The sequence below is a fragment of the Oratosquilla oratoria genome, chromosome 34, assembly GCF_046742065.1.
Source record: "Oratosquilla oratoria isolate Oo_2021 chromosome 34, ASM4674206v1, whole genome shotgun sequence".
In the NCBI taxonomy this organism is placed as follows: domain Eukaryota; kingdom Metazoa; phylum Arthropoda; class Malacostraca; order Stomatopoda; family Squillidae; genus Oratosquilla; species Oratosquilla oratoria.
The window spans coordinates 39,394,413-39,421,683 of NC_134810.1; the positions used below are offsets into that span (position 1 = coordinate 39,394,413).

The 27,271-nt window shown below is 36.9% G+C and overlaps 1 protein-coding gene across 2 annotated transcripts in view; it reads left to right on the forward strand.

Moving 5' to 3' along the window:
- The window catches only part of Ent3 (equilibrative nucleoside transporter 3), a 39,003-nt gene extending 24,442 nt beyond the window's left edge, over positions 1–14,561 (forward strand). The window contains exons 7-11 of one of the 2 annotated variants that reach the window (XM_076173440.1): positions 1,316–1,560; positions 5,332–5,370; positions 10,904–11,174; positions 12,177–12,364; positions 13,058–14,561. In XM_076173440.1, coding sequence (XP_076029555.1) covers positions 1,316–1,560; positions 5,332–5,370; positions 10,904–11,174; positions 12,177–12,364; positions 13,058–13,525 — 1,211 coding nt within the window. In that variant the 3' untranslated portion in view covers positions 13,526–14,561. The remainder of the gene's footprint in view (positions 1–1,315; positions 1,561–5,331; positions 5,371–10,903; positions 11,175–12,176; positions 12,365–13,057) is intronic. The other variant, XM_076173442.1, reaches the window with a different exon arrangement.
- The last annotated feature ends 12,710 nt before the right edge of the window (positions 14,562–27,271 follow it).

Consider the following 27,271-nt stretch of genomic DNA (forward strand, 5'->3'; position numbering starts at 1 on the left):
TCAAGGCTAATAGATATAATACAAGAAAGAGATGGATGGGCTGATTGTGCATTTCTAGACCTAAAAAAAGCTTTTGACAAAGTACCACATAAGAAGCTGCTTAAGAAATTAGAATATGAAGGAGGAATACAAGGTAAATTGCTAAATTGGATGGAAGACTTTTTGCAAGACAGAAAAATGAGAGTAGTGATAAGAGATCAGCACTCAAAATGGAATGAAGTAATAAGCGGTGTCCCGCAGGGAACAGTTCTGGCCCCAATAATGTTTGCTATATATATTAATGATATGGATGAAGGAATTGAAAGCTATATGAGCTTCTTTGCAGATGATGCAAAATTACTGAAAAGAATGAAAACTGAAGAAGATTGTGAATCACTACAGAGAGATCTAAATAAAGTACAGGAATGGAGTAGGAAGTGGGAGATGGAGTTCAATACAAAAAAGTGTAGTATAATGGAATTTGGAAAAAGCAAAAACAGAATAACAGGATCATATAATTTGAGAGAAGAAGGAATAAAAAAAGTAGAAAATGAGAAGGACCTGGGAGTCATTGTTATGAATAATATGTCACCTGAGAAACATATAAATAAGATTTTTGGAGAAACCTATAATTTAATAAGAACAATCAAAGTGGCATTTACATACCTGGATGAAGAAATGGTGAGGAAAATCCTAATCACCCTGATAAGACCAAGATTGGAATATGCAGCAACGATATGGTCACCAAGTACAAAAAAATGTATAAAAAAACTTGAAAGAATACAAAGAGCAATTACAAAATTGGCACCAACACTCTCAAAACTATCATATGAAGAGAGACTACAAAAACTTAAACTACAGACACTAGAGCAAAGAAGAGAGAGAGGAGATTTGATAACTATTTACAGAATCATGAAAGGCATAGAAATTACTGATAGAGAGAATCTGATAAAATGGGATGATAGAAATACAAGAGGACACGGAAAGAAAATAAAAAAAGACAGCTATAGAAGAGATTTGAAAAAGAACAGCTTTCCTCACAGATCAATAGACAGTTGGAACAAGTTAGATGAGAAAGTGGTGTGTGCAAAAACAATACACGAATTTAAAAATAGTTTAGATAAAATGAGATATGAAGACGGGATCCCACGAGCATAGCTCCCCTTCCCGTAAAATACAACTAGGTAAATACAACTAGGTAAATACATACAGCTAGTCAGTGACTTATAACCATTCATATGTACGACTACATTGTCTGAGTTATTATCATGCATTATGAAATATTATGAAAAAAATTTAAACATTAAAGAAGCCTCTTTCTCTTCCTTCTCTTTAGGCACAGCTGGTCTCATCATCTCAGCAAATCGCATCATCACAAAACTACTTCTGGATGATGAGCGCTTAAATACTCTCATATTTTTTGTGCTATCCATTTTCTTCATAGTCATCTGCCTTGTCACACACATTATCGTCCAGCGCACTCGCTTTATCCAGTTTTATATGAACCTTTGTAATACTGTTGACCATCACGACGACACCAAGAGAATGATTACCCTTGAGCCTGCAGAAGATGTGGGTTTAGTGAGTAATTTTTTTTATTTTCTTTGATAATTTTAGAGTATATATTGAACAAGTGCCATATATATATATATATATATATATATATATATATATATATATATATATATATATATATATATATATATATATATATAATATATATATATATAATATATATATATATATATATATATATATATATATATATATATAAATATATATATATATATATATATATATATATATATATGTATATATTCAGGGATGACCCGTCATCCAGGAGGTGCTCAGATGAGAGGAAGGGTGGGAGGGGTGTGGAGTGTATTTAGGGATGAAATGGGTGGGAGTGTTTTTATGCCTTTCCCTTTGTGGCTACCTCCCTTGTAAGGGGGAAAAAGCCTTGGTATATGTATGTATGTATGTATATATATATATATATGCATATGTAATATATGTACATGCATATATACATACATATATACATACATTTATTCATACATCCATATGCATGTATGTACATGGACCCCTATTTGTTGGATTTAAGATTTCCTGGATATTTGTTTGATATTGGTTAGTATTTCTCATTGCCAGACATTTGTCTGAACCCATCCATCAACCCATAAATAAATCTTGTATCAAAATTTACCAGGTGTGACCCAATTTCAAGAGTATAATTTAGGATTGTCACAATAGTTGGTAGTGTCTAGACTATTTGGATATATGCTGGACAACATGTGCATAATCTAATCAGAATATGCTAAAAATTTCTGAAATGGTATGTGGTTTACACTGGGCCAGACTTTTGTGGTTGTATGATATTTTGGGTTCTTAGACTACTTCCTCTCATTTATTTCTGCAGATAGAGGATTGAATGTATGTGTGTATGTATATATAAATGCATATATAACTATATATATATAAGCCTTCAAATTAAGTCTGATGTTATGAGGATAATTCATGTTTACATAATGGTTTGGGTATTGTGAAGCACAGAAGTTGGCTCATGTAAGTTTATTTCTCTAACTTTTGGATTGGATTCTGGTCTGAAATGTCAGGGAAATGAGTTTTCTAAAGCTCACCTCTATGTTTCATCATAGCCCTACCAGTATACATATGTTGATATGTATGTACATTGTGTGTGTATATGTGGGTGTGCATGTGTGTGTGCATGCACCAAGCTGGGGACCAGTTTGGTTGCAGCCCTTTGTATTGACACAATCTTGCTTTTATCCTTCACTCTGTGTAGTGACCGTAACACTGACACATATTTCATTCTTGTATGGATCAAGGTTTAGATTTTTTTCGTCATCTCTCCATCCATATAGTGAAATACTGTTAACCACTTCCATACGGTGACGCCTACGTAGGCGGCATGAGGAGCAAGTGGGTACTCGATGATGCCGACGTCGCCATCTTGATTATATTTATTGTAGTCATACCTACGTAATTTCCATTCTCTCTAAAGTGGCTTCATCAATTTTCTATGGTTATCAAAATACACGGGTGAAAGAGAACGAACGATTGAGCACTGACTTTATTTTTTATAATGCGATTATTATGACGCAACATTGCACATCGGGCAGCTAATGCTGCCAGACGTGCAATGTGCCCTGGAGTGAAGAGGTTAAAGATCAGTGGGTGAGATACTTGATGAGATCAACATTTTGACAGTATTGGCTCATCTCTTGCTTCAGCATTGAAATTCCCCAGCACCACTATATTCACAATCCTCCCCAAATCATCTATGCATCAATTTAAAGCAGCCAAAAATACTTCCCTCTCTTCACTGTCGTCATTACCAGTGCCTTTATACTTCACTTCACTAGGCACATCACTTACTAACAGCTCACTTCTCTCTCTCCATTTCAATTCCTGACACCCTACCCACCATACTCTCACACCTCAATTCATCCTTTCCTTTCAGTATCATTTCACTCACTGCTAACACATCCATCTTTCTTCTCACTACCAATCCCTTCCATTTTGCTCTCATCTGTATCAGATGCACACACATCTAATGACCCAGTTATTAGGGATTTGGTTAGAGCCCTGGTCTCAGATCCTTGTATACCACGAATTTTTGTAGAAGAAAAATGCAGTGGGATAACTAGCCCCCTCACTGTGCCCCATTTAGTTACTTTTTATCTATGACATACATGAAAATATGATGGCAAGATTCTTCTCCACCCACTATGGGCTAATCTGGTGGCTGTTCCTGGTTATTTGGGAGCTGTGGGCTTCCTGCATAGGAAACCTTGAGGATTGGATGACTTTATTACTCCTCACTTCCTCCTTTATGAGTTAGGAAGCTCGCTGGCTGAGTGGGTTAAGGCATCGTTACTTGCGGCGAAGGTCCAGGGGTTGGCGGTTCAAACTCTTCCACTGGCGAAGTTGAACCAAGGGTATGGTTCATTAAATTCCACACTACAAAGTTCTCTGTGAGGGGCACTGTCCTAGGCCTCTGATAGGGGGGACTTTGTGATCTTAAACCATATCATTAAACCATATCACAATTACATTATGAATCTGGTGTGCTTCTCTACACTCCTAAGTATCCAATTTGACATCATGCCATGGAGCTTTCCTGACATCAAATGCTCCTGAGAGTTTATTTATTTCCTGCATTTCCACATTCATATATTTTGAACTACAATCCTGCTATTGTCCTTTTCCCCAGCAAAGTTATTTCCCATATGAAAGCTGGTTGGAAACTTCATGATGATGCATATTATATGATAACAGGTGCAATGATGTTGGGTTCTAATAATAAGAATTTTGTTGACTGATGCCATTTACATTCAGATGAAGAGCTTTAAAAGCATGCTTACTCTCAAAAATAGTGATGGAGAACTTAATAGTTTTAGTGTGAAGCTCTGTGTATATACAATATTTCTCTCTCTCTCTCTCTCTCTCTCTCTCTCTCTCTCTCTCTTGCTCTTGCTCTCTGACACACACATACACACTCATATACAAGTTTTCCATATAGATGTATGAATATATGGAATAGCTTACAAGTTCAAATCTAGATGAGATAATTAGAAATCAAAGATATAGATTAAGTTGGAACCGTACATGAATTTGAGTCTAGGTATGAATATTGTTTCTTTCTTGTATACTACACTTAGTCAAATACACACACACTTTCTCACCCTCTTTCTCTCATTCTCTCTCTCTCTCTCTCTCTCTCTCTCTCTCTCTCTCTCTCTCTCTCTCTCTCTCTCTCTCTCTCTCTCTCTCTCTCTTACACACTTGTTAATATGGGACAACAGTAAAATGAGAGGACAGGAAAAGAAACTAAAAATAGATAGTTACAGAAGAAATTTTAAAAGGAACAGCTTCCCACTCAGAGTGATAGATACATGGAATAAATTAGACAATGAAACAGTGTGTGCAAACACTACAAGATTTTAAGAAAAAACTTGATGCTGAGAGATACAAAGACGGGTCACCACGAGCATAGCTCCCTTCCCGTATTATACAACTAGGTAAATAACACACACACATGCACATTCTCTCTCTCTCTCTCTCTCTCTCTCTCTCATGCACATGCATACACATACACTGTCTCACTCAATTTCTCTCTATCTCTATCTTTCTCTCTCACTCTCTCTCACTCACTCTCTCTCACTCACTCACTCTCTCACTCACTCTCTCTCACTCTCTCTCCCTCTCCCCTAGTGTACACATGTGCACTTGATTTTGCAGTGTGATGTTCTTCCTTTCTTTCTGAAATGTGAATAGACATATTTGTGTTTGTTGTAATAGATATTATAGAATGTTTACCAGTTACAGAGAGCTGGCCCCACTGATCTTAGGAGGAACATCTACAAGGTTAGATTGCGGGAGAGAAATATTTGGTAGCTAGACACCCTTACCACTTTAAAGCAACATTCCTTTTCCAGTCAAATGCTGTACAGAATTATAAGCTAAGATTCTACAGCATTCTGATCAGTTTCCCTTATGTAATTTCATCATTTTCCCAAGCTAAGAGCAGCGTAATGCTTCAATTTTATGTGCAAGTTCAATCTTCTCTTAGGTTTTGATTGCAATTGTATGTACATACAGACTTAGGTTACAGCAGGCCCATCTAAGGTTTGGATTCTGAATGGATTAAGTAGGTTTGAATTCCATCTTAGGGGGCAAATTAGGGGGAAAGAGGGGGGAGGCTAGAGAAGAGAGAGGGGGTGGTGGAGGGGGAGAGAGAGAGTGGAGGAAGGAGATAGAGAGAGAGAAAGAGGGAAAGAGAGAGGAGAAAGAAAGTGAGAGAGAGAGGGAATGGGAGAGAAAAGGGGAAGGGGAAAGAGAGAGTGCCTGCCAGCCTGTGATTCTGTATGTATGCACAACCCATTGTTAAATCTCTAAAGTCATTTCCCTTCTCCTGTCTCACTACTACTGCGGTTCAGACTCCTCAGTCTACAACATTGATAATGCAGTTGTGTCAATCACTCCTGATTCAAGAACTACAGAACTTGTAATGAGATAGGAATAAGGCAAATGGACTTCAGTAGTTGACTGTATGGGTACCGGTGCAACTCAAGTCATCTGACAGTTGGATACTGTGAAGCCCTCAGCCAACCTAACATTTCCCCTTCATAGTGCCAGCCTCTTGCCAGAGTTGATATCTGGTGAACACTGTAATTATCCATATATTTCCTGTATTATCAGTCAATTATGATTTTTGGTGTTCCCTATATTAGCCTTTTCAGTACCACTACTTTGTATATACTCATACTTTGTTGTAGCAAATAGTATATTAGTTCATGCTGTCATGCATGTACCATAGCCTGAAGTGGATCTCATTTGAAGTAAGCCCATCCCTTCAGCTGCATATAATGATTGTCTCTTGATCCTGTAAAATGAACGTAGTGAATTACAGAATTGAAAACATTAACACTAATACTGTTCAAGTGAAAGTTGATAATAGTAGTTGTCGCCCTGAATTTCATTGACTGGAAACTCATGTGCCTCACAGTAATCAGTTGCGGTCCTCTGGCCCTCCCATTGATCTCTCTAGGAAGATCTGTGTCATATAAGTGTGGATCTGTTTTTCTGTTAACTGTTACAGTGGACAAGGTGCAGGGATGACCCGTCATCCAGGAGGTGCTAAGATAAGAGGGAGGGTGTAGGGGAGTGGAGTGTATTTAGGGATGGAATGGGTGGGAATGATTTTATGCCTTTTTCTTTTTGGCTACCTTCCTTGAAAGGGGGAAAAAGCCTTGGTATATGTATGTATGTTACTAACTGATAGTAAAGGGAGAGAAGCAGCTGCTAATTGTCTGCTTTCCTTATGTAAAAGAGTAAAGGAAATGTACTCTAGAGTTAATGGAGAGAGATATTGGTCCAGTCTGAAAACCAAGCCTCCTGGAGTTGCACCCATAGACGGAGGGGAAGTTGCTGGTGGGTTTTGAAGTTGGATGGTAGGGAGATGATTGTCTGACAACCACAACCCTCACAGAGGACCACCGTGAGCAGACACTTGTTGATTGTGGGTGGAAGTTATTTCCAGTTTGATTTTAATTGCCAACAAAAGGGTCAAAGTAGACAACATATGAGGTTGAAACTTGTATTAAAAGTACAATGTTTCGCTAATTGAATCTTTTTCAAGTACCAAAAATTATTCAACAAATGAAACATTGTACTTTTGATAAAAGTTTCACCTTGTATGTACTCTGACCATTCTTCCAAGTTATTGAAATTATTTAATATTACCTAATTGAAGCTTTTTCAAGTTATTGAAATTATTTTATATTAACTAGAAGGGCAGTGGACAAGATGTAGGAATGACTCGTTATCCAGGAATTGCCAAGATAAAAGGGAGGGTGGAGGGGAGTGGAGTGTATTTAGGTATGGAATGGATGTTTTTTTTTTTTTTTTTTTTTTTTTTTTTTTTTTTTTTTTTTTTTTCTACATCCCTTGTAAGGGGGAAGAAGCCTTTGGTATAGATATGTAGAATAAAGTACTTAAGGCATTTAAATTCCTTAGGAGATTAATGTAGATAGTCTAGACCTTTGAGGAATCGAGGTTTCTCTCAGCTGAATAAGATTGTCACCATGGTATTATCCAAGAAGGAAGGAGGGGCAGGGCTGGTGTTGATAGTAACCAACAAAAGTAGTTGTAGAGAGAGACAGAAAAATGGAAAAGTTACATTGAGGGGAAAACTGAAATAAAAAGGTGTAGTGTAAGTACTTTACTTGCTGGTAATGTTGAGGAGATTGCCTAGTGGGGTGGTTGCTATAGTTTATTATGTTTTAGGTTCGGGAGTTACCCTACTATTTTGTGTCCTCTTTGGTCTATTGTTTGTGTTGGAGTTAAGGTGTGTAACCTCTGGGGCCTATGAAGTATGTAGACATGTATAATGCTGCTAGTTGTTTTATTTATTTGTGTTTGTATTGCGATTATTATACAGGGCAGTGGGCGAGATGCAGGGATGATCCTTTATCCAGGAAGAGCCTAGATAAGAAGGAGGGAAAGGGTTGGAGGGGAGTGGAGTATGTGGGGATGGAATGGGTGGGAGTGGTTTTTATGCCTTTTGACTTTGACTTTGATGAAATGTCTGAGAAGTATGATAGGGGTTACTAGGCTGGATAGAGTGAGAAATGAGGAGGTGAGGAGGAGAACAGGGGTGGAAAGGGAGCTGGGAGATAGGGTTGATGAAAGAGTATTAGGATGGTTTGGACACATGGAAAGAATGAGTGAAAAAGGATTAGTAAAAAAGTGTGGAAGGAGTGAATATGAGGGGGCGTCTTAGGATGAGATGGATGGATGGGGTGAAAGGGGCATTACAAAAGAGAGGAATGTCTGTGGAGGAAGGACGGGAGAGGACAGAAGATAGGGGTGAATGGAGAGGGGTTGTGTATAGATGATGCTGTGATGCATGAGGGGGAGTGGGTGGGGGAGGGGGGGTGAGGAAGTATGTATGAGAAAAAATTTGACAGCCCGAAGGGATTTCTTCCCGTCTTCTCCTTTTCTGCACGGGGGGGACAGAGAGGGGGGGGTCGCCAAATTTATGAAGCGGCCTTGCTGTGGATGTGCTGTGTCTTGCGACACTGCTTCTGACCCAGGGCAGTGGACAGGATGCAGGGATGACCCGTCATCCAGGAGGTGCCAAGATGGGAGGGAGGGAGGAGGGTGGAGGGGAGTGGAATATATAGGAAATGGAATGGGTGGGAGTGGTTTCTATTCCTTTTTCTTTTTGGCTACCCCTCAAATAGGAGGAAAACTTCTTTGGTATATGTATGTATATGTATGGCTTTGGCTACATCCCTTGTGATGATGATGAAAGTTTCTTGGATTAAAGTTATGTATTTGTTGTGTTTATGTTTAAATTGAAGTGGAGTGAACACTGGAATAAAGCAAACAATGGATAGATGGTACTTCTAGCAACCATCCCTGTGGTCTAACCTATGAAAGATAAAGCTTTATCACAAGATACAAGACCCTCATTTCTGTAGATTATAAAGCAGAAGAAAGGTAATGCATACATACATATAATGGCTTTTTCCCCCTTACAAGAGAGGTAGCCATAAATCCACTCCCATCCATTTTATCATCACATACTCCACTCCCATTCACCACCCCTCCCTCTCTCTTTTCTTGGCTCCTCCTGGATGAAGGATCATCCCTGTATCTCACCCACTGCCCTGGGTCAGAAGCAATGTGGCAAGACACAGCACATCCACAGGAAGGCCGCTTCATTTAATCGGTGATGCCCACTCTACATCCCCTCATGCAGAAAAAGAGAAGATGGAGAGAAATCCCTTTGGGCTACATCAAAATATCATCCGCTTCTCTTTTCTACTGCCCCCTTTCCTCTTATGACTAGCTACACTATCCCACTTCCTCTCAACAAGGTGTGTCAAACAAAGCCCGTGGAAGTGACACTTCACTCCCAAATATATATATATATATACATATAAATATATATACATATAAACACACACACACTCCCTCATCCCCCACCCACTCCCTTCCATGCATCATAGCATCACCCATACACAACTGTTCTCCATTCACCCCTATCTTCTGTCTTCTCCCTTCCCCAATAGAGGAAAATTTATAATGAGATGGATGGATGGGGTAAAGGTGTATCTTTGATATGTCTGTTATGCAGAGAATAGAAATATTTCAAGCATGGGGGATTGAAAAATATCATGAGAAATAGGTATTTGGGGATATATGAAAAGAAAAGATTACCTGACAATTTAAGTGTATTTGAGATGAAATATTTGTGGGTGTCAGAAGGATGGATAGAGTGAGAAATAAGGATGTAAGGAGAGTGGGATGGGAAAGAGAATTTGCAAATAGGGCTGATGAAAGAATATTGGGATGGTTTGGTCATATGGAAATAATGAGTGAGGAAAGACTAGCAAAAATAGTGGAGAACTCAGAGGTGGATGGAGTGAACTTAAGGAGAAAACCCAGAATGAGATAGATTGATGGGGTGAAGGGGGCCTTTGGTAAAAGATGAATGTCTGTTGAGTAAGGGAGGGAGAAGGCAAGTGATGGGTGTGAGTGGAGAATGGTCGTGAATGGACAGTAAGTTGACATGGTTTGAAAAGGTGACTTGTGGTCTTCTCTATTTTTTGTACAAGGGGATGAGAAGAGAGTCACCAAGCAAATAAAATGGTGGGGCCCTGCTGTGGAAGTACTATGTCTTGCTGCATTACTTCTGACCCAGGCATTGGTCAGGAGACAGGGATGACCCTTCATCCACAAGAAGCTAAGATGAAGGGGAAATAAATGGGAGTGGAATGGGTGAGGGAGGGTGCATGCTTTGGCTGACTACCTCTCATATTATTGTTATCAATATTGCTGTTATTTTTTAAATATTTACTAAAGGAAATAGCACCTACACTTGGTGTTACAGTTGAGGACTATCCCCAGTATATTTGTATATTTTTCTCTCTCTTTTTATGGATGAGGAAGTGGGGTGTCAGGGTACAACATAATTAATTGGGAGGGATACACCAACTTTGGTATTCAAACCCAGGTGTGAAAGAGCTTTGCCTCACTGCATTCCCAAGCATTGTGGTAGGGGATAGAACATCCTTTCACCCTCAAGTTGCTGTGATGGGAGGAGTGAATGAATGGGTTGTATTTGTATGTGCTTTGATTTGGCTATCCCCATTGTGAGGGAAACATTTAGTGTATTGATCAAAATTGTAGGTGTGTGCACAGTATATATATATATGTACATATGTGTATATACATGTATATATATTTATTTATATATATGTGTGTTTATGGATACATTATTACTTAAACAGGAGAAAAGCACCACATACGGTGCAGTAGAACTGTTTTATAAGAATAATTTTGGTATTTTTGGATGATGATTTTCATAATTTGGTTGAATATTTTTCAGACGGAAGTATTGGAACGTGTTGGAGGATTAAGTGGAAGTATATCATATGGCATAAATAGCACAGCACCCACCACCACCACCACACCACCTTCCACATCCTCCACTGGGACCTTCCACTCTGCAGCCACATTACCTATGTCATCAGTTGAATCCTTCGAACCACCTGATCCATCACGTCCGAACTACAGAGTCGAACATATTGTGTCACGTGTACGAGGAGGATATTCATCATCATATACCCGATCTGTTCGGATGTGGAGCTCCATAAAAAGTGAGTTGAGATAGTAATATTTTTGGTTTGGACACATGGAAATAATGAATGAAAAAAAGATTAGTAAAAGGTGTGTGGAAGGCTGAGGTGGATGGAGTGAAATAATGGAGAAGACCAAGGATGAGATGGGTGGATGGGGAGAAAGGGGCTTTGAGCAAGAGGGGAATGTCTCTTGATTAAGGAAGAGAGAAGGCAGGAGATAGGGGTGAGTGGAGAATGGCTGTGTATAGATGATACTATGATGTAAGGGTGGGAGGGGGTGGGGTATGGGAAGGAATAGTGAGTGGTTATGTGTGTATTATATTATGACGCAGCCCAAACAGATTTCTTCCCATCTTCTCTTCTTCTGCATGAGGTGACAGAGGTTGGGGTAATTAATGAAGTGAAGTGGCTTTGCTTTGGTTTTGACTCAGGGCAGTGGGCAGGATACAGTGATGACCTGTCATCCACAAGGAGCTAAGATGAGAGAGAGGGATGGTGGTGGGAGTGGAATGGGTGAGAGTTGGTACCTACCTTTAGACTTACGAACCTCCCTTACAATATATATATACATACATACATATACCAAGGGCTTTTTACCCCTTAAAAGGGAGGTAGCCAAAGTTAAAAGTATAAATCCACTCCCACCCATTTATGTATATATTCATATACATTTGTTTACACTATGTATAAGTATATATATATACACTTACATATAAATGCAAATAAATCACAAGAACATGTGATTCACAAAATGTGTAATAATACCACTTGGAAAATAAAATGAAAGGTGACCTTTCATTTTATTTTCCAAGTGGTTTTATTACACATATATACATATGTATATATATATGTATATATATATATAATATATATATATATACATATATATATATATATATATTATATGTATATGTATATATATATATACACATTTATATATATATATATATATATATATATATATGTTTATATTTTCTTCAGGAATGAGTATGTTACAGAATCTCTTTATCTTAACCACAGGAGGATGTATAGCACGATGGGAGGTGAGCAAGAAAGTCTGGCACTATATGGTATCTATTGCCTTGGCCTATTTCATCACCCTCTGCCTTTACCCAGGCATTGTAAGTGAAGTGGTGTCGTGTCATCTCCGATCCTGGATGCCAGTTATCATGATGGCCCTCTTCAATCTGTTTGACTTCATTGGCAAAGTGAGTGAGCTCAGAGTGCTTATTTCCCCAGTCCAGGATTATATATTAGATCTTTCATTTATCCGAGACCAGATAATTTTCTTTAGCTGCAGGGCAAAATTAGGGTTCTTGAGTGAAGAATACTCATAGTTGATCTAGTTTTGCCTTTCATCAGAATAAGAATGTTAGTTCTTGGCCAGAGTAAATATAAGAGAAGTATGTCTTTTATTTGAAGGAAGTTAGAGATACTTGGCTTTGTTATGAGTGGAGTCTAACAGTAATGGTGCATGCAGACTGATAGAACGTTTGCATAAGAATATGAAGTACTCCAATAGTGTGTAATTGATCTATAAAGACCTAATTTATTCATATGTTAGACAGATTTCCTTTAGTTTCAGAGGGTACCAATCATAGCAGAACTTAAAATTTAAATAAATTATTCACTTACTCAGCTTGAAATAGAACAATGACTTTATTAGGTAGCTTTTGTGTTTGTTTTCAGAATTAGTAAGGAGAGAAATTGATGTACATATATTTATATACACGTATATTACTGATTTTCTCTGAACTAGGGAAAGTAATCTTAATTATGCTTCTGTAAGTCATGAACAGTTCATGTACCAAGACCATAATCTTCATAGATCTTATGTATTGAAACACCAGTGAACCTAGTAGTACTCGATTAACCTGAGCTTTTTTCCTTTCATACCACAGATAGCAGCTTCCATTCCCTATGATTGGACACGCCGACAGCTTCTTGGCTTCACGTGTGCACGTGTCATTCTGGTGCCTCTCATGATGTTCTGTGCTGCCCCAAGAACATCTCCAATCTTCCCAGGAGAGCTCCCCCCACTCATTCTGTCATCCCTTCTTGGCTTAACCAATGGTGTCCTTGGGTCTGTGCCCATGATCCTCGCCCCTACCAAGGTTCCAGACGAGCTTCGTGAACTGACTGGAAACATCATGACCCTTTCGTATTACGTAGGCCTAACCATAGGAGGGCTAGTGGCTTATGACTTAAAATATGCCCTGGGGGCATCCCTTTCTGACACATGTGGGGATCAGCTAACAAATTATGAGTTACATCTGTCCACACTTTCCCCATCCGGTAATAGCAATGCTACTTCATCTCCATTTACACATATGCAACAGCTTATACTAAATGCCACTATTAAAGGATAAGTTATAGGGATTTAATATGTAAGAGACAGGCTTTTAGGGGTATAATGTTTGTGATAACTTTGTCCTGTAGGGAAGTCTAGTGACTTGAGTTTAGTGGCACACATGTATATTTTGTCCTTATTTACGTCAGATGGTTTAATCAGACCAGAGGCAAACCATGGGCTACAATGGGTTTCATTGAATTGACCTTATCCTACCTTGTGCATGAGGTATTTCATTAAGAAAACCTGTGGCATGTAGGTAACAGGTCACAAGGAAGTGAAGTCCCCTTAAAGTTAGTCTGCCGCTGAGCTGGATAAATAAAATCATCTACCATGTACCAAAACAAAATATACAGTCTGCCTCCCATGTTGAAGGGATTAAAGGTGAAGTATGGAAGCAGATATCAATGTGGTAATCTATTTTAATAGAAAAAAACGGAATGAGGATTACATTGATGGTTGAGATAGAGGAAGGAGGCACTTAGTGATGTTAGTGGGAATGAATTTTGATGTACAATTAAAGCTTAAGTATAGGGAGCAAGAGAGATGATTTAAACAGAAGAATTAATGACATTAGAGAGTAAGGAACAAAGCTGAGATCAAGTGTTCCTATGTTAGTGGATCGAAGAACCACGCCCGTAGCTGATAAGGAAATTTTGGCAAGTGTCAAAAAAAAAAAAAAAAAAAATCAAGCTGGTGGAGAGAGTGTCATGTTGAAGGTAGTCTAATACAAATACTTTACAGAGAACACCTCCACAGCAAACCAAAATAAATGGAGAGTGGCTAGAAAGCATAATTAAAGTCATATTATCTAACAAAGGTAGGTTATGATGTCCTGCTTTCTTTTTTAAGTCGAGGATGAAGACAAGGTTGTGCGAAGTTTTAGGGAGTCTAATCATGTAGAGAATGTTCATAGTTAGGGCATGTGTATTTGTCATCAAATTTTTGTAATAACACAATGTCACACTTACCACTGACACATGCTAACTCCCAAATGTGATAATCAAATGCAGAGTTGAACAGTCTGTGTATCAGTGGAAAAGGAATTTTTTTAATGTGTGTGTGTGTGTATATATTATATATATATGTATATATATATAAATATATATATATGTAAATACATATATATACTCACATGAATACACATATAAATACTGCATTTCTTAAACAACTAGGCGGGTAAAGCACCTTTTAACATAGCACATGTATTTTGAAGATTGCTTATAAGTTGCAAAGAGGAACCTGGCAATCATTATGAAAGGCCATTATCAATAAGTACATGTGCCTGTTGCATTTAGGTGAATCACATTGTACCTGTTCACATGGTAATGTGAGTTTTGGGAAAACTGTAGAAGGATTTTTTTTTTTAACAATAGTTACAAGTTAAGAGAAGCGACCATATTGAGGAATTGCATCTGGATAAAATTGATTAGTTGGCTTGGTTCTCTTGCAAGATGCCAATGGCGGAAAGGTAATCAACAACAGAATTGATTAGTGATTCATCTTTACCAAGCAGACTTATATTTCATGTAATATTTGGTAATGGTTTTTCAGAATTAGTTTTTGCAGGTAATTATGTGAAATTGCAGAGTATGTGGAAGGATGCTAGTATTTTATAGTTCAACATAATGTGTTTTTTTTTTTTTTTTTTTTTTTTTTTCAGAAGTGAAAACCAGAAAATGTATTGGTAATCGTGTATTGTGAAGTCATTCTCTGTGCAGAGTGGAAGATGTGATGGTGCAGGAGTTTATAAGTATTGAAAAGAATCTCAGAAACGACATGCCCTTTATTCAAGGTTGTAGAAGATTTAAATATAATCTTGTTATTTAGTTATTTATGTACCATTAGTTTAGAGATATTGCTTTATATTGAACAGTGTGGTATACCAGTACTTAATTGAGTTTAACACCAGATTATTTTATTTAACCGATGGGATAGGCTTGATTCAAGGGGGTCTCTATTGATGGCAATAACCTTCTGTCCAGTGCCAATGAGCCTACTGTAGTCATCTGACGTAAAGCAAAACAGAATCTCTAGATTATGTCACCATGTTAAAAAGGTTAGATAATTTATTTTGTGATGGTAGTACATATCAATTCTGTCATATCAAATACATGTGATTGTAAACATTTAAGTGGTCAGGTTTAGGTTCTTATCAGGTCCTTAAAAAAGAAAGACAACAGAAATACTTAAAAAAATCATGTAATATTGCCCTTTGCATAGGCAACAAAAGAGTGAACATGTAATTGTTCTAACATGATTCACAAGATGATGAAGAAATATTTACAAACTGATAAATGTGATAAGTTAACCAATCAATCCATTGCCTCTGGTCTCCAGCTATAAAGTTGGTTAACCACTTCTTGTCATTGTTATGTACGTCTATCCCAATGATCTTTTTGGTTAGTATATTTGTCTGTTTTACATTTATATATGTTGAGACATATACATCTTATATATATATATATATATATATATGTATATATATGTGTGTATATATATGTATATATATATATATAGTATATATATATATATATATATATATATATATATATATACACTTTCAGCTGTTGTGTGATGTTTGTGAGGATAGTGTAACCTTGATACCATAATTGTTGAAGGAGGTAGGTATAGCTGATTTTATTTATTATTATTATTTTTTTTTTTTTAATTGGTTTTTCCATTAGTTTTGATCTTGTGGAAAGTAGTGAGATTGGTCTGTATAATGTAGGATTTTCAGGGGATTTGTAAGGTTAAAAAAGTTGATTATGTCAGCTCTTTCTCCAGATGTTCAGGATTTTGTTGTGTTAAGCTTGAAATTTGTTTTGGATAAATGCTTTGTTGATGATGGCACTTTGCTGTTTTGGTGATGATTTTTTAGCCAGAGTTGCACCTACTGCCTCATGGGTGGGTGGTAGTGGATCTGATTTTGAGTTTTGTATGTTTTTACAGCTCTCTTCATTTTGCCGTCATCATTTTTTCGTTTTATTTATTTATTTATTTATTTATTTTATATATATATATATGTATATTTTCCAGTTTTCTTTTTGTTGTTTCATGTCATGTGGAGGGTAATATATAACTGTCCTTATGAAATATTGTGACCTGAAAACCATGTTTAATTGTCAGTGGTAAAGGATTTATTTGTAACAGCCATCATATTGAATAAAATAAAACTGGCTAAATTCCTTCAGTATGGTGGCAGTTGTAGATTCTTAGGAAGACTAATGTTGTGACTATTCCCCAGACTGTAAGGAATTTTGATCAGTTGAACCCTTTTCTTTAACATCAAGGGTATATTAGCTGAATATCAGAACAGAACCAAATTTTTACAGTCTTGTCATTGTATTGAAGGGCTTTTGTGTCAAAATTTGAATTTTGTGGTGTTTGAGTCAAAGGTATAGGAAATAACATGGACTTAACGGTAGATCCTGTCACTGAACTGGTCTTTATGCGAGGGCAGTTTATATTTTCTTTTATGTCATGCCTTACCTTTAGATGCCATGACTAGATAGCATATCTTAATCTCTGGTCAGCTGTCAGGATTTCCTAATTTAATTTTTGGTTGTATTTAGAGTGCAGGAACTATTGATAGGTTACTATTAGTGGTACATACATACATGCTAGTGGTGTATGTATCACCTGCTAGTGGTGATCTTGAAAAATAGGTGTCTGAGAGAATCATCCGCATACCACCCATCTTCAGAAATCCATCAGTACCCTCGCCTTCATCTGGATGCACAGCCTTAAGGGACTGACATGGTCTCAAGGACCAGGCCAAAGATTCTCTATCTACTTCAACTGTATTTCCTTCATTTACAAGAAGAGCTAATTACTGGTAACTGCTTCCCTTTTGCTATAAGCCAGTGACACAAAATCTGTCTATTTATATACCAAGGGCTTTTTTCCCCCTTATAAGGGAGGTAGCCAAGGCAAAAGGCATACACCCACTCCCGCCCATTCCACTTCCATCTTCCACCCTTGTTTCCATCTCATCTTAGCTCCTCCTGGATGAAGGGTCATCCTTGTCTCCTGCCCACTGGACACAGGAACTGTCCTCCATTAATACACTACAGACAATAGTCTAGGGTTTCTTCCCAGAGAGTAGAGTAGGAGAGCCTAAGGACCATTGCCAGTCACTGCGGAGGTGCATTCATTGTTATTATTTGGAGCGGAACTCGTGTATTCCTGTCCTTATTATCTTGTTACAGCAATTATGTTACCTCATCACTCAGGTTAGTTATTTTGTATATGAATTTGCTTTTTAGATTGTCAATTTCCATTTACCGGTTTTAGACTTTATAACAATTTCTGCTACTTAAAAGGTTTGTTTTGTAGGCATCTATTTATTGTTTAGAATCTCAGCATCGTGCAATCTGTTATATGTTTTGTTTTGTTTATGAATATGTATATATTTTTATGTATAACTTTTCACCAAGCAAAAAGGGGTGGAAAACCCCAACATTGGTGTATTTATCTAGTTCTCAAACCTAGAAGAGAGGGTGAGGGTATGCTTAATTTCCCTGACTTTCACAAGATGATGAATTAAAACTATATGGGAGATAGATGGAAATGGAATGGATGGGAGATAGATGGAAACGGAATGGGTGGGAGATAGATGGAAATGGAATGGATGTGGGTGGGTGTAAGCCTTGGCTGGCTACTTCCCTTATAAGGAAGAAAAAGCCTTTAGATATCTTTACTGTAGATAGATAGACATTACAGATTCGTAGAACTTCACCAGTTGTTGTTATTTTGTGTTGAATAAGGTTTATTTTGTATGAGGCTTTTTTTGAGGTTTGGAATTTATTCAAGTGCTTTCTAGAGGTTATTTCTTTATGTGTGGCATGGGTCTAGGGGGTTGGGATATCCTCTTTCATGGAGGTCTGTGTCCCTTGAAAAAGTGAGTCATCTCTGCTTATAACCAGAGAAAATCTTCGACAAGGCACCTCACAATCAACTCCTAAGGAAATTTTATAATTTTTGGGGATTTAGAGTAAGCTGTTGGATTGGACAAAGGATTTCTTGAAAGACCATGAGAATAGTAGTAAAGGATAGGATGTCAGAATGGAGACTTATTGAGGACCAGAGTGCCAAAAGGTTGTCACAGGCACCTGTAATATTCTTTATTGATATGAGTGACGTGAAAGAAGGTATGACAAATTACGTAAACATGTTTTCAAATGATCCAAAGACCACAAGAAGAATGAGATATTAGTGAAGGGAAGAATGGGCTAAGATATTGGGGAGACATACAGTATTAATCAAATCTGTGAACACTCCAGCATAGTAAAATGTAGATACATGTATTGCTTGTATTGACAGGTCAGGACAAGATTACTGTTCCTGACTGATTATGATTATCTGATATAGGCATCTATTTGGTTCGAGATTCAGTAAGCAGAGCCGACTACTGCCTTTTCATATATAGGAAAATGTGTCTTGTTTATTGTACTAACATTAGTCGTGATATGAAAATTCCTACTATGTGGGCAACTTCTTGTATTACCAAAATATATCATATCAGCATGATATTAATTACCAGACATTTTACATGAGATATTTTGGGTGTTATGGTTGTTTGGATGGAAAAATAGTTATGCCAACCCTATTGGAGATGACATCAAGATCATGAAAAGACTAAAAGAATCTAGTAGATTTCATATTGCTAGAAGACCTAGACAAGATTTATGATTGATTGGTGCCTGGAGTGGAAAATGAGATTTAATACAAAGAAAAATGCAAAATTTAGGTAACGAGACAAAGAAGGAGACCATCATAGAGTTGTACAATAGAAAATGAAACAGTTACAAAAGTAAAGGAAGAAAGAAATCTGAGAGTTTTGATTATGGATCATTTATCACCTGAAAAAAATATATATTAAACAAGATCATGGAACATTTTCTTTTAGGTGTTGTGATTGGCTGGATGGAAAAGTAGTTACATCACTCTGTTTGGACATGATGCCAAGATCATAACAAGAGTAAAGAATTTAAGAGATCACAAATTGCTACATAAAAATCTAGACCTACTTTATGTCTGTGATTGGAGCCAGGAATGGAAAATTAAAATTAATGCAAAAAAGCAAAATTTTGGAAATGAATGTAAAAAGAATGGTATTATAGCATCATGTAATCTGTTGCCTCGGATATCTTGCAGGAGACCCAGGGGTCCCAGGTAACTGGCTAAAGTCATGGGATTGCCACTCAAACTGCTTAAAAAGAGATGTTGTTTCTGGGTAAGGGTAAATTAGAGCAATGTGAGACGAGGTGTTTGGTGTTTTTGTGGTGCTTGCATCTTGGGCAGTGTTTCTGTGGCCAGACCTCTGGGTTGGTATTGTTTTTAAATGGGATGGTGGCGTGGATGCAGTTGTGCAGTGTGGTTCCTATTTGACTTGGGAAGGATTTCTCTGTAGCGCTGATGTCTGGAGGAATTTGGACTCAGAGTGCTTGTTTTGTGAGTGTGTGTGTATTTTTGCATTATTATGTTGTGTGATGTCTTACTGCATTGCTTCTGACCCAGGGCAGTGGGCAGGAGACTAATTATCCATAATCTGGAAGTCTTGATTATGGATAATTTGTCATCTAGAAAATCATATTAACAGGATGTTAAGAGAGGCATACAAGTATAAGCTGTTGATGAGTATGATACTGAAAAAGATATGATGGAAAAACTCGTTGAAAACTTTATCCATCCCATACTGGAATACTATGTCCAGTAGGCTTTTGGTCCTAACACCAAAGGAAAGGAAAGGAAACTAGAGAATATAAAGGGTGGCAACTAAATTGATCCTTAGCCTATTCAACAGATCATATAAGGAAAGATTAGACAATTTGGGATTGCCCAGACTGGAAGAAAGAAGAAAAAGGGACACCCTGATTGCTGCCTTTAAATATAAAATGTATGGACAAGATTGACAAAGAAGATTGATCAATTATGAAAGAATATGAAGAGGACATTGAAAGAAACCTAAAAGATGGAATGTTTAAAAAATTCTAAGAAATACAATTTTCTTCACATACGCATTGATTTGTGGAGTAAATGATACAGTCCAGGCAGAAAACATAATTGGAAACACAGAGGAGGGACCCCATGAGCATAGCTTCTGTCTTGTATGTAACAGTTAGATAAGTATAATTAGGTAATTATATTTAAGTATCAGTCCATTGCCCCAAGCTTTCTCTTACATTCAACTAAATATAGCTGATAAATATATTCTCTTCAGTTCTCACTCTTTCTCTCTCCATCACTCTCTCTCCCCCTACCTCTTCCTCTGTGTCCCTCCCTTTCCCTCCCTGTTCTTCCCGTCCTGTTCTTCCCCTCCTTATCCTTCTCCTCCTTGTTCTTCTCCTCCTTGTTCTTCCCTCCTTTCCACTCTCCTTCTCTTTCTCATTCTCCATCTTCCTCTCTCTCTCTCTCTCTCTCTCTTTCTCTCTCTCTCTCTCTTGCTCTCTCTTTCTCTCTCTTTCTCTCTCTCTCTCTATATATATATATATATCCCCTCTCCCCCCTCTTTCTCTCTCTCTCTCTCTCTTTAAGTTTAATATTTTGTTGCACATAAATGCAGAAATAAATCAGAAAGATCTGACTTTATTGAACTGTTTAACATAGCATTCCCATTTATTTGTAAATATGTAGTAACTAAGACTTACAAGTTGTTTTAACTGTTGCAAACAGTTAGGCAGCTTCATTTTCCTCGTGAATTATTTCAATTTGATTATTACAAAGGAGATAGTATTGTTTTATGTCAGCTGTAGGTAAGAGTATGAAGTTTCCATAATGAGAGAGGAAGCAAAATTTTTTATTCATTGTTGATTGTTATATGAAATTGTAAACATTAAACTTTTTTTTTTTTTTTTTTTTTTTCTGGGATGAAGACCAAGTTTTAGTTATCCAGGTTCCTCTAACTGACCCCCTAGTTTCCCATATCTGTTTCTTGTCTTGGGTGCATGATTTTAGTGTGCTGGAGTTCTTCTATCATCATAGTTTTTCTTTGTATTTTCTCATGTGGCCTTGTACTTATTCTCGTATCTCATAAGTGTTTGTCGTAATTAGGAAGTGAAGGTCAGTTTATAACCTGTGAGTGAGAATGTAGGGATAATGGTGTAGTATATAATGTACTCATTGTTAACATTGTGTAACATGAGTGAACAAAGCAAATGATATATTCAGTAATGATGAACTTATTCTTGTAGGAGATTGGTGTGATGATGTGATTATGTATTATAATTATGTATGTTCATTGCTTGTGTATGTTTATTTGCATCAAATATGTAGGGTGTTGGCACTTGAAGGAATTAGTGATATAATTAAGTGATATGTAATTTGGCTTTTCAAATCTGTAATGTTAGAAGTGTATGTATTCTTTTATTTGTCTTGTAATTAGGTTTGCACATGAATAGGGAGCAGGTGAGAGCAAGGAGGAGGATATTGAAAGTATGCTTGTGAGGAGAAAGATGGATGTTTAAGGGTTGCATGAAACTAAAATGAAGGGGAAAGATGAGTTTAAATTTGTGAATGGAGTGGGTAGAGTGTTAGGATTAGGGGAGAGGATAAAGGAGTAGAGTGGGCCTTTTGGTGAGTAACGAGGTGTCTGTGTGTGAGGATGAATGGAAGCAGGGCGGTATTTAGACCTTCGGTGGGGCAGGACACTTCAGGTTTTGCAGGCCTCACAGTTTAACTAGTAATTCAAAGATGGGGAGGGCATTGGCCTGAAATTGGGCCTGGAGTCTCTGTTTTCAAATGCCTCCTCACACACGCTTTGTGAATATTTTAGATAGTGAAATTCAATTAGATTTCTTATGAAGGCAGCCTAGGAAGATCCCTCTAGCAGGGGATCCAAGAGAGTTGTCACCTTTTCCTCCTTATAAATATGGCCTTGAATGGAATGAAGTGTCATTTAGGTTATGTTAGTGAAAATGAGAATAAGTTATAGGTGTTTATTAATACACATGGCCCTGATAATGAAAAAAATAAAGAGAGGAAGGCAGTGATGTGATCGTGTGGGGAGTTTTGGAAGGAATGTGAATGTTGTAGTGTTGGGGATCTAATTGTCAGAGTAGAAAATGAGCTGAATAGAATGATAAAGTATGATGTGCCAGAAAGGGATACAAATGGAGAGAAAATGTTGGAGATGTGTATTGTAAGAGAACTGGTGATAACAGTGTTAAAGAAGAAAGATGTACACAAGTATACATGGGTGAGGGTGGTTTACAGAAGGGTATTTGAAAGAGCATTACTGGATTATGTAGTGGTCTTCAAGGGGGTAATTGGAAGAATATTGGATGTGAATGTGTGTAGGGAAGAGAAGGGAGGGATTGAGAGTAGATGTAAAGTGTAGAAATAAGAGAAGGGAAGGAGGCTGAGAGGTGTTGAAAGTGAGTTGAATGAAAGTGGGGAAAGATGAAAACCAGGCAAGACTGAAGGGATGTAGTGAAAGAGGTGGGGCTAATGGTAGTAGAGAAAGAATTCATTTCAAGGAGGAAATATTTATGTGTGCAGAAATGTTGTGGGGAATGAGGAATATTGGTGAAACCAGGAGAATGGTAAATAATAAAATTAAGAGGTTAGTGTGATTGTGGTGGAAAAGAGACATGCGAAGAATGATGGGGCAGTTTCTATGTCACCAACTTATAGGAGGAGGAGTAGTTGTCAGTCCTTGATACAGTTAAAGCTGGTAGAGATCTTGGGCTTAATGAGACCAAGTGTTAGCCCCTCAAGGCTGAACCTCCAGATGGAGGTTAGGGTATTGGTGGGTCTTGAAGATGGATAGTAGTGAGATGACTCTCTCTTATTCCCATCTTGCAGTATAGTACCACCACTTACAGATACCCATTATTAATTTGAGGTACAAATGAATGTGGGTAAATGTAAAGTGATGAGATGTTCAAAGGAAAGTGATAGTAGCAGTAGCAGATTGAATGTGAGTGTGAAGGTGGAAAGGTTTGACGAATGGGGAGTCTTGAGTATTTGGGTCACATAAGGCAGTGAATATGAAAGTGACTTATAGAGTAAAGGAAGTAAATGTTTGGGTGGTAGTGGTATATCTATCATTTGTGCTGCCCAAATCAGTTGTAGAATTTGCTACCACTTAAAACATCATTCCAAAACTGAACATGTGCAAAATACAAAGAATGATTACAATAAGGCCATTTATTTTGTTCCCCCACCAGTCTTGGAAAAGATGCCAAATATATACATATATATATGTTGAAATATGTATGACGGAATGAGTGGAAAGGGTGATGAGGTAAACGCCAAAAAAAACGGAGTTTCTTTAAGGACGAAACGTTAGTAATAAAACTGTTTTTTTTTTTTGGCATTTACCTCATCACCCTTTCCACTCATATATATATATATATATATGTATATATATATATATATATATGTATATATATATATATATATATATGTATATATATATATATATGTTTTTTCTTTTTGGTTAACTCTGAATTAACTCATTTTACAATTTTGCCAAAATTATCCCCATAACATTCATCTTAGGGTGGATCACCTTTTCCAAAGTCCCCTTGGTCCATTAGTGTTAAGTGTAATGAAGATTGTTATGGGAAATAGGACATGAGCTTGAATAAAAAGAGTGATTGTACCCATAATGCTCTATAGAGAGAGTTTGAGTACAAGGAGGCAGAGAGAAAGAGATGGAATGTTTTTGAGATGAAGTGTTTGAGACCGGATATTGTGAAAAATTGAGGCGAGCCAGAGAACAAGGATTAGGGTGTGCTATATAGGATAAAACATACTGGTGAAGCAGTTTGGGCATATGGAAAGAGTAAATGAAGAAATGGATGGAGTGAACTTGAAAGGAAGATCTAGAATGAGATAGATGGATGGGGTGAATGGAGCTATGAATGCACAAGTTGTCTGTTGACCAGGAAGGAGAGAGCGGAAAAAGTAGGAATGAATGGAAGGAAATTTTGAGTGGATGAAGGAATGATATGGTCTGAAGAAATGTTTTTCTTGTGCTTCATAATTTGATTTGAGTGGATGAAAAAGGAAACAGTGGGAATTAACTGACCCAGGCTGTCAGAACCTTTTGTGAAAGAGCTTTGCCTTGCTACATTGCTTTTCATCTAAATGGTACAGTGGACAAATCAGCCCTTCATCTCTTGAGGTGCTGAGTTGGAAGGGGTGGTTGATTGCTTATGATGTGGGTGTGTACTTTGAGTCCACCATCCTTCTTATAAAAGGAGCAGTCAATATGTATGTATATATACATGTGTGTGTGATATCTGATTTTGCATTTTTCTTTTATATATTTTTAATTTGATGCTGATTGAGTGATCATTGATAATGCAATAATGCAAATAGGGTGAATAATTAGATGTAAAATTATTATTGGCTGAGCTTGAATGTTGGAGGATGAACAATACGAAAATTGTAAGGTTCTTATTAATTTGCCACGTATTTATAAGATGCTGCGAGGTTGAGTGCTAGTCTATCCGAAAGGTACAAATTGGTTGTGAAAGATATTGATAATACCTGCAAATTTATAGGAGTTATTGATCATTGATATTAAATGTAGATAAGTAAGTTCTATACAGCTTCCGTAGTTGTTATTGCAAATGTTTAAGGTTCTGTGAAATAGTCTCATCACAACTTTAAAGATATCCCCAGGGTTTTTTTTAGTGACCCAAAGATTTGATTATTTTTACTATGGTTCTTATTATTGTTGATTGTTATAATTATGTATGCTAAGTTATTCAAACAATATGGAAGTTATATGGGTTTTAGTTTAGTGTGTGTGTATATATATATATATATATGTATGTATGTATGTATGTATGTATATACATAGAATAAAAATACATTTTGGAAGGAAATGAAGAGAGTAATGAATTAGTAAATGGTGCAGCTGGACAAATGTCAATGGAAGTGAAGGTAGTAAGGGAAATAGTGGTAGATTATTTTGTAGTTGTTGAATGTTAAAGAGGTTAGGGATGGAGGGACTGTGGCAATGAAAGGAGTTAGGAAAATGACAGTGATAGGAGGAAAGTGTCAGGAATATAGGAAAAGATGAGGTACAAAGAGAAAATTATAAAAGCTGGTGAAGCACCTGGGTTGATTGGGAGGGAGGAACATTTATTGGATTGGTTAGTGAGGTTGTTTAATGTGTGCCTAAAGGAGGAGAGTGTTCTTGATATCTTAAAGAATACTTGTATAGTCCCTCTTTACAAAGGAAAAGGGAATGTGAATGTAGTAGTTTTAGAAGGATCAATTTGTTGAGCATAGTTGGAAAGGCATATGGGAGGGTAATAATTGAGAGGATTAGGAGAGGAACAGAGGGAGAAATTGGTGAAGAACAGTGGATTGAGGAAAGGTAGAAGGTGTATATATCAAGTTTTTGTGGTGAGGCAGATTAGCAAGAATTTTGTTTTACTAAAGGTAAGGATGTTTTTTGAATTGTTATGGATTTGGAGTCGGTTATTATGGGATAAACAGGAAAGTAGATATATTAGGTAGGGGGGAAGATGTTGAGGGTAATCAAAACTTTTGACATGAGTAGTAGAGCTTCTATTAGGGTTGAGAATAGTGAGAGTGAGTGGTATGAGATGAAAATGGAGCTTCACTAGGGCTATGTCAAATCACCATGGCTATTCAACATGTACATGGATGGGGTGCTATGGGTGGTAAATGAAAGGGTGAAGGGAAAAGGATTGGAGATGATTAGATAGAGTAGATGGAAGTGGAAAATGAGCCAGTAGTTGTTTGCTGATGACACTACACTTGTGGTGGGGTCATCGGAGGGTCTAAGACAGTGATGGAGTTTGGGAGGGTATGTGATAGGAGGAAATTAAAAGTGAATCTGATATATGTGTGTGTGTGTATATGTATATATACATATACAGTAAATATATGTAGATATATATTTGAATATTATTTGGAATAGTACATGGTACATATTTTGTTTTAAATATATTTGGAAGAAGGAAAGTAATATATAAGTTAACATTATGCCAGTACTGACTCACTGAAAAAAAAAGTCATTTTATGAAGAGGCTCATTGCTGCTGTAGTTCTAGTTTTCCTCAAAACTTCCAGTTTCAAAAGTTTTAGTGCCAATATTGACAATTTTCCATAAAACCGACTTCATGAAGAGGTTTGTTATTGTTCAATTTTATTTTCTACAAAAGTTTGGATAACAATATTTTTTAACTCAAATATTGACAGTTTTCCTCCAAACTTCAGATGTCATGAGTTAAATTCTAGTATTGGCTTGATTTAGTGCAGAACTTGTTTGAACTGAGTTGTATTAGGTGTTTGCCAGCTGTGAATGATTATAATTGAAGAATATGCTCAATCTATAAGATGTTCTTAAAGTTATGCACCATAGTAATAGATAATATATTAGAATATCTGAATTTAAGCACATGTTCAATTTGTCATGTTGGAACCATTTGCTTAAATAAGAATTTTTTGACGTATAGTATATTTGCTTGGGACATGACTTTTGAGACACTAGGGATTGCTAAGAAACTAGTTTCAAAGATGGGTTGCAAATATTTATAATTCTTAATGGCTACCTTTCGATATTTAAGGAAAATTGTGCAATAGATTATGTTTGTCCATAAATCTATCCAACTCTTTCTTTGTGGTTAACATATATTTATTATTCCATCATATGTGAGTTACCAAACTTGACCATGAAAAAATTGACTCTCATTCATAATTTTTTTTTATATTGATCATGCTAATACTATTATTAGTATTTGGGTTATTATTTCTACGAAATTTTTTGCTTAATT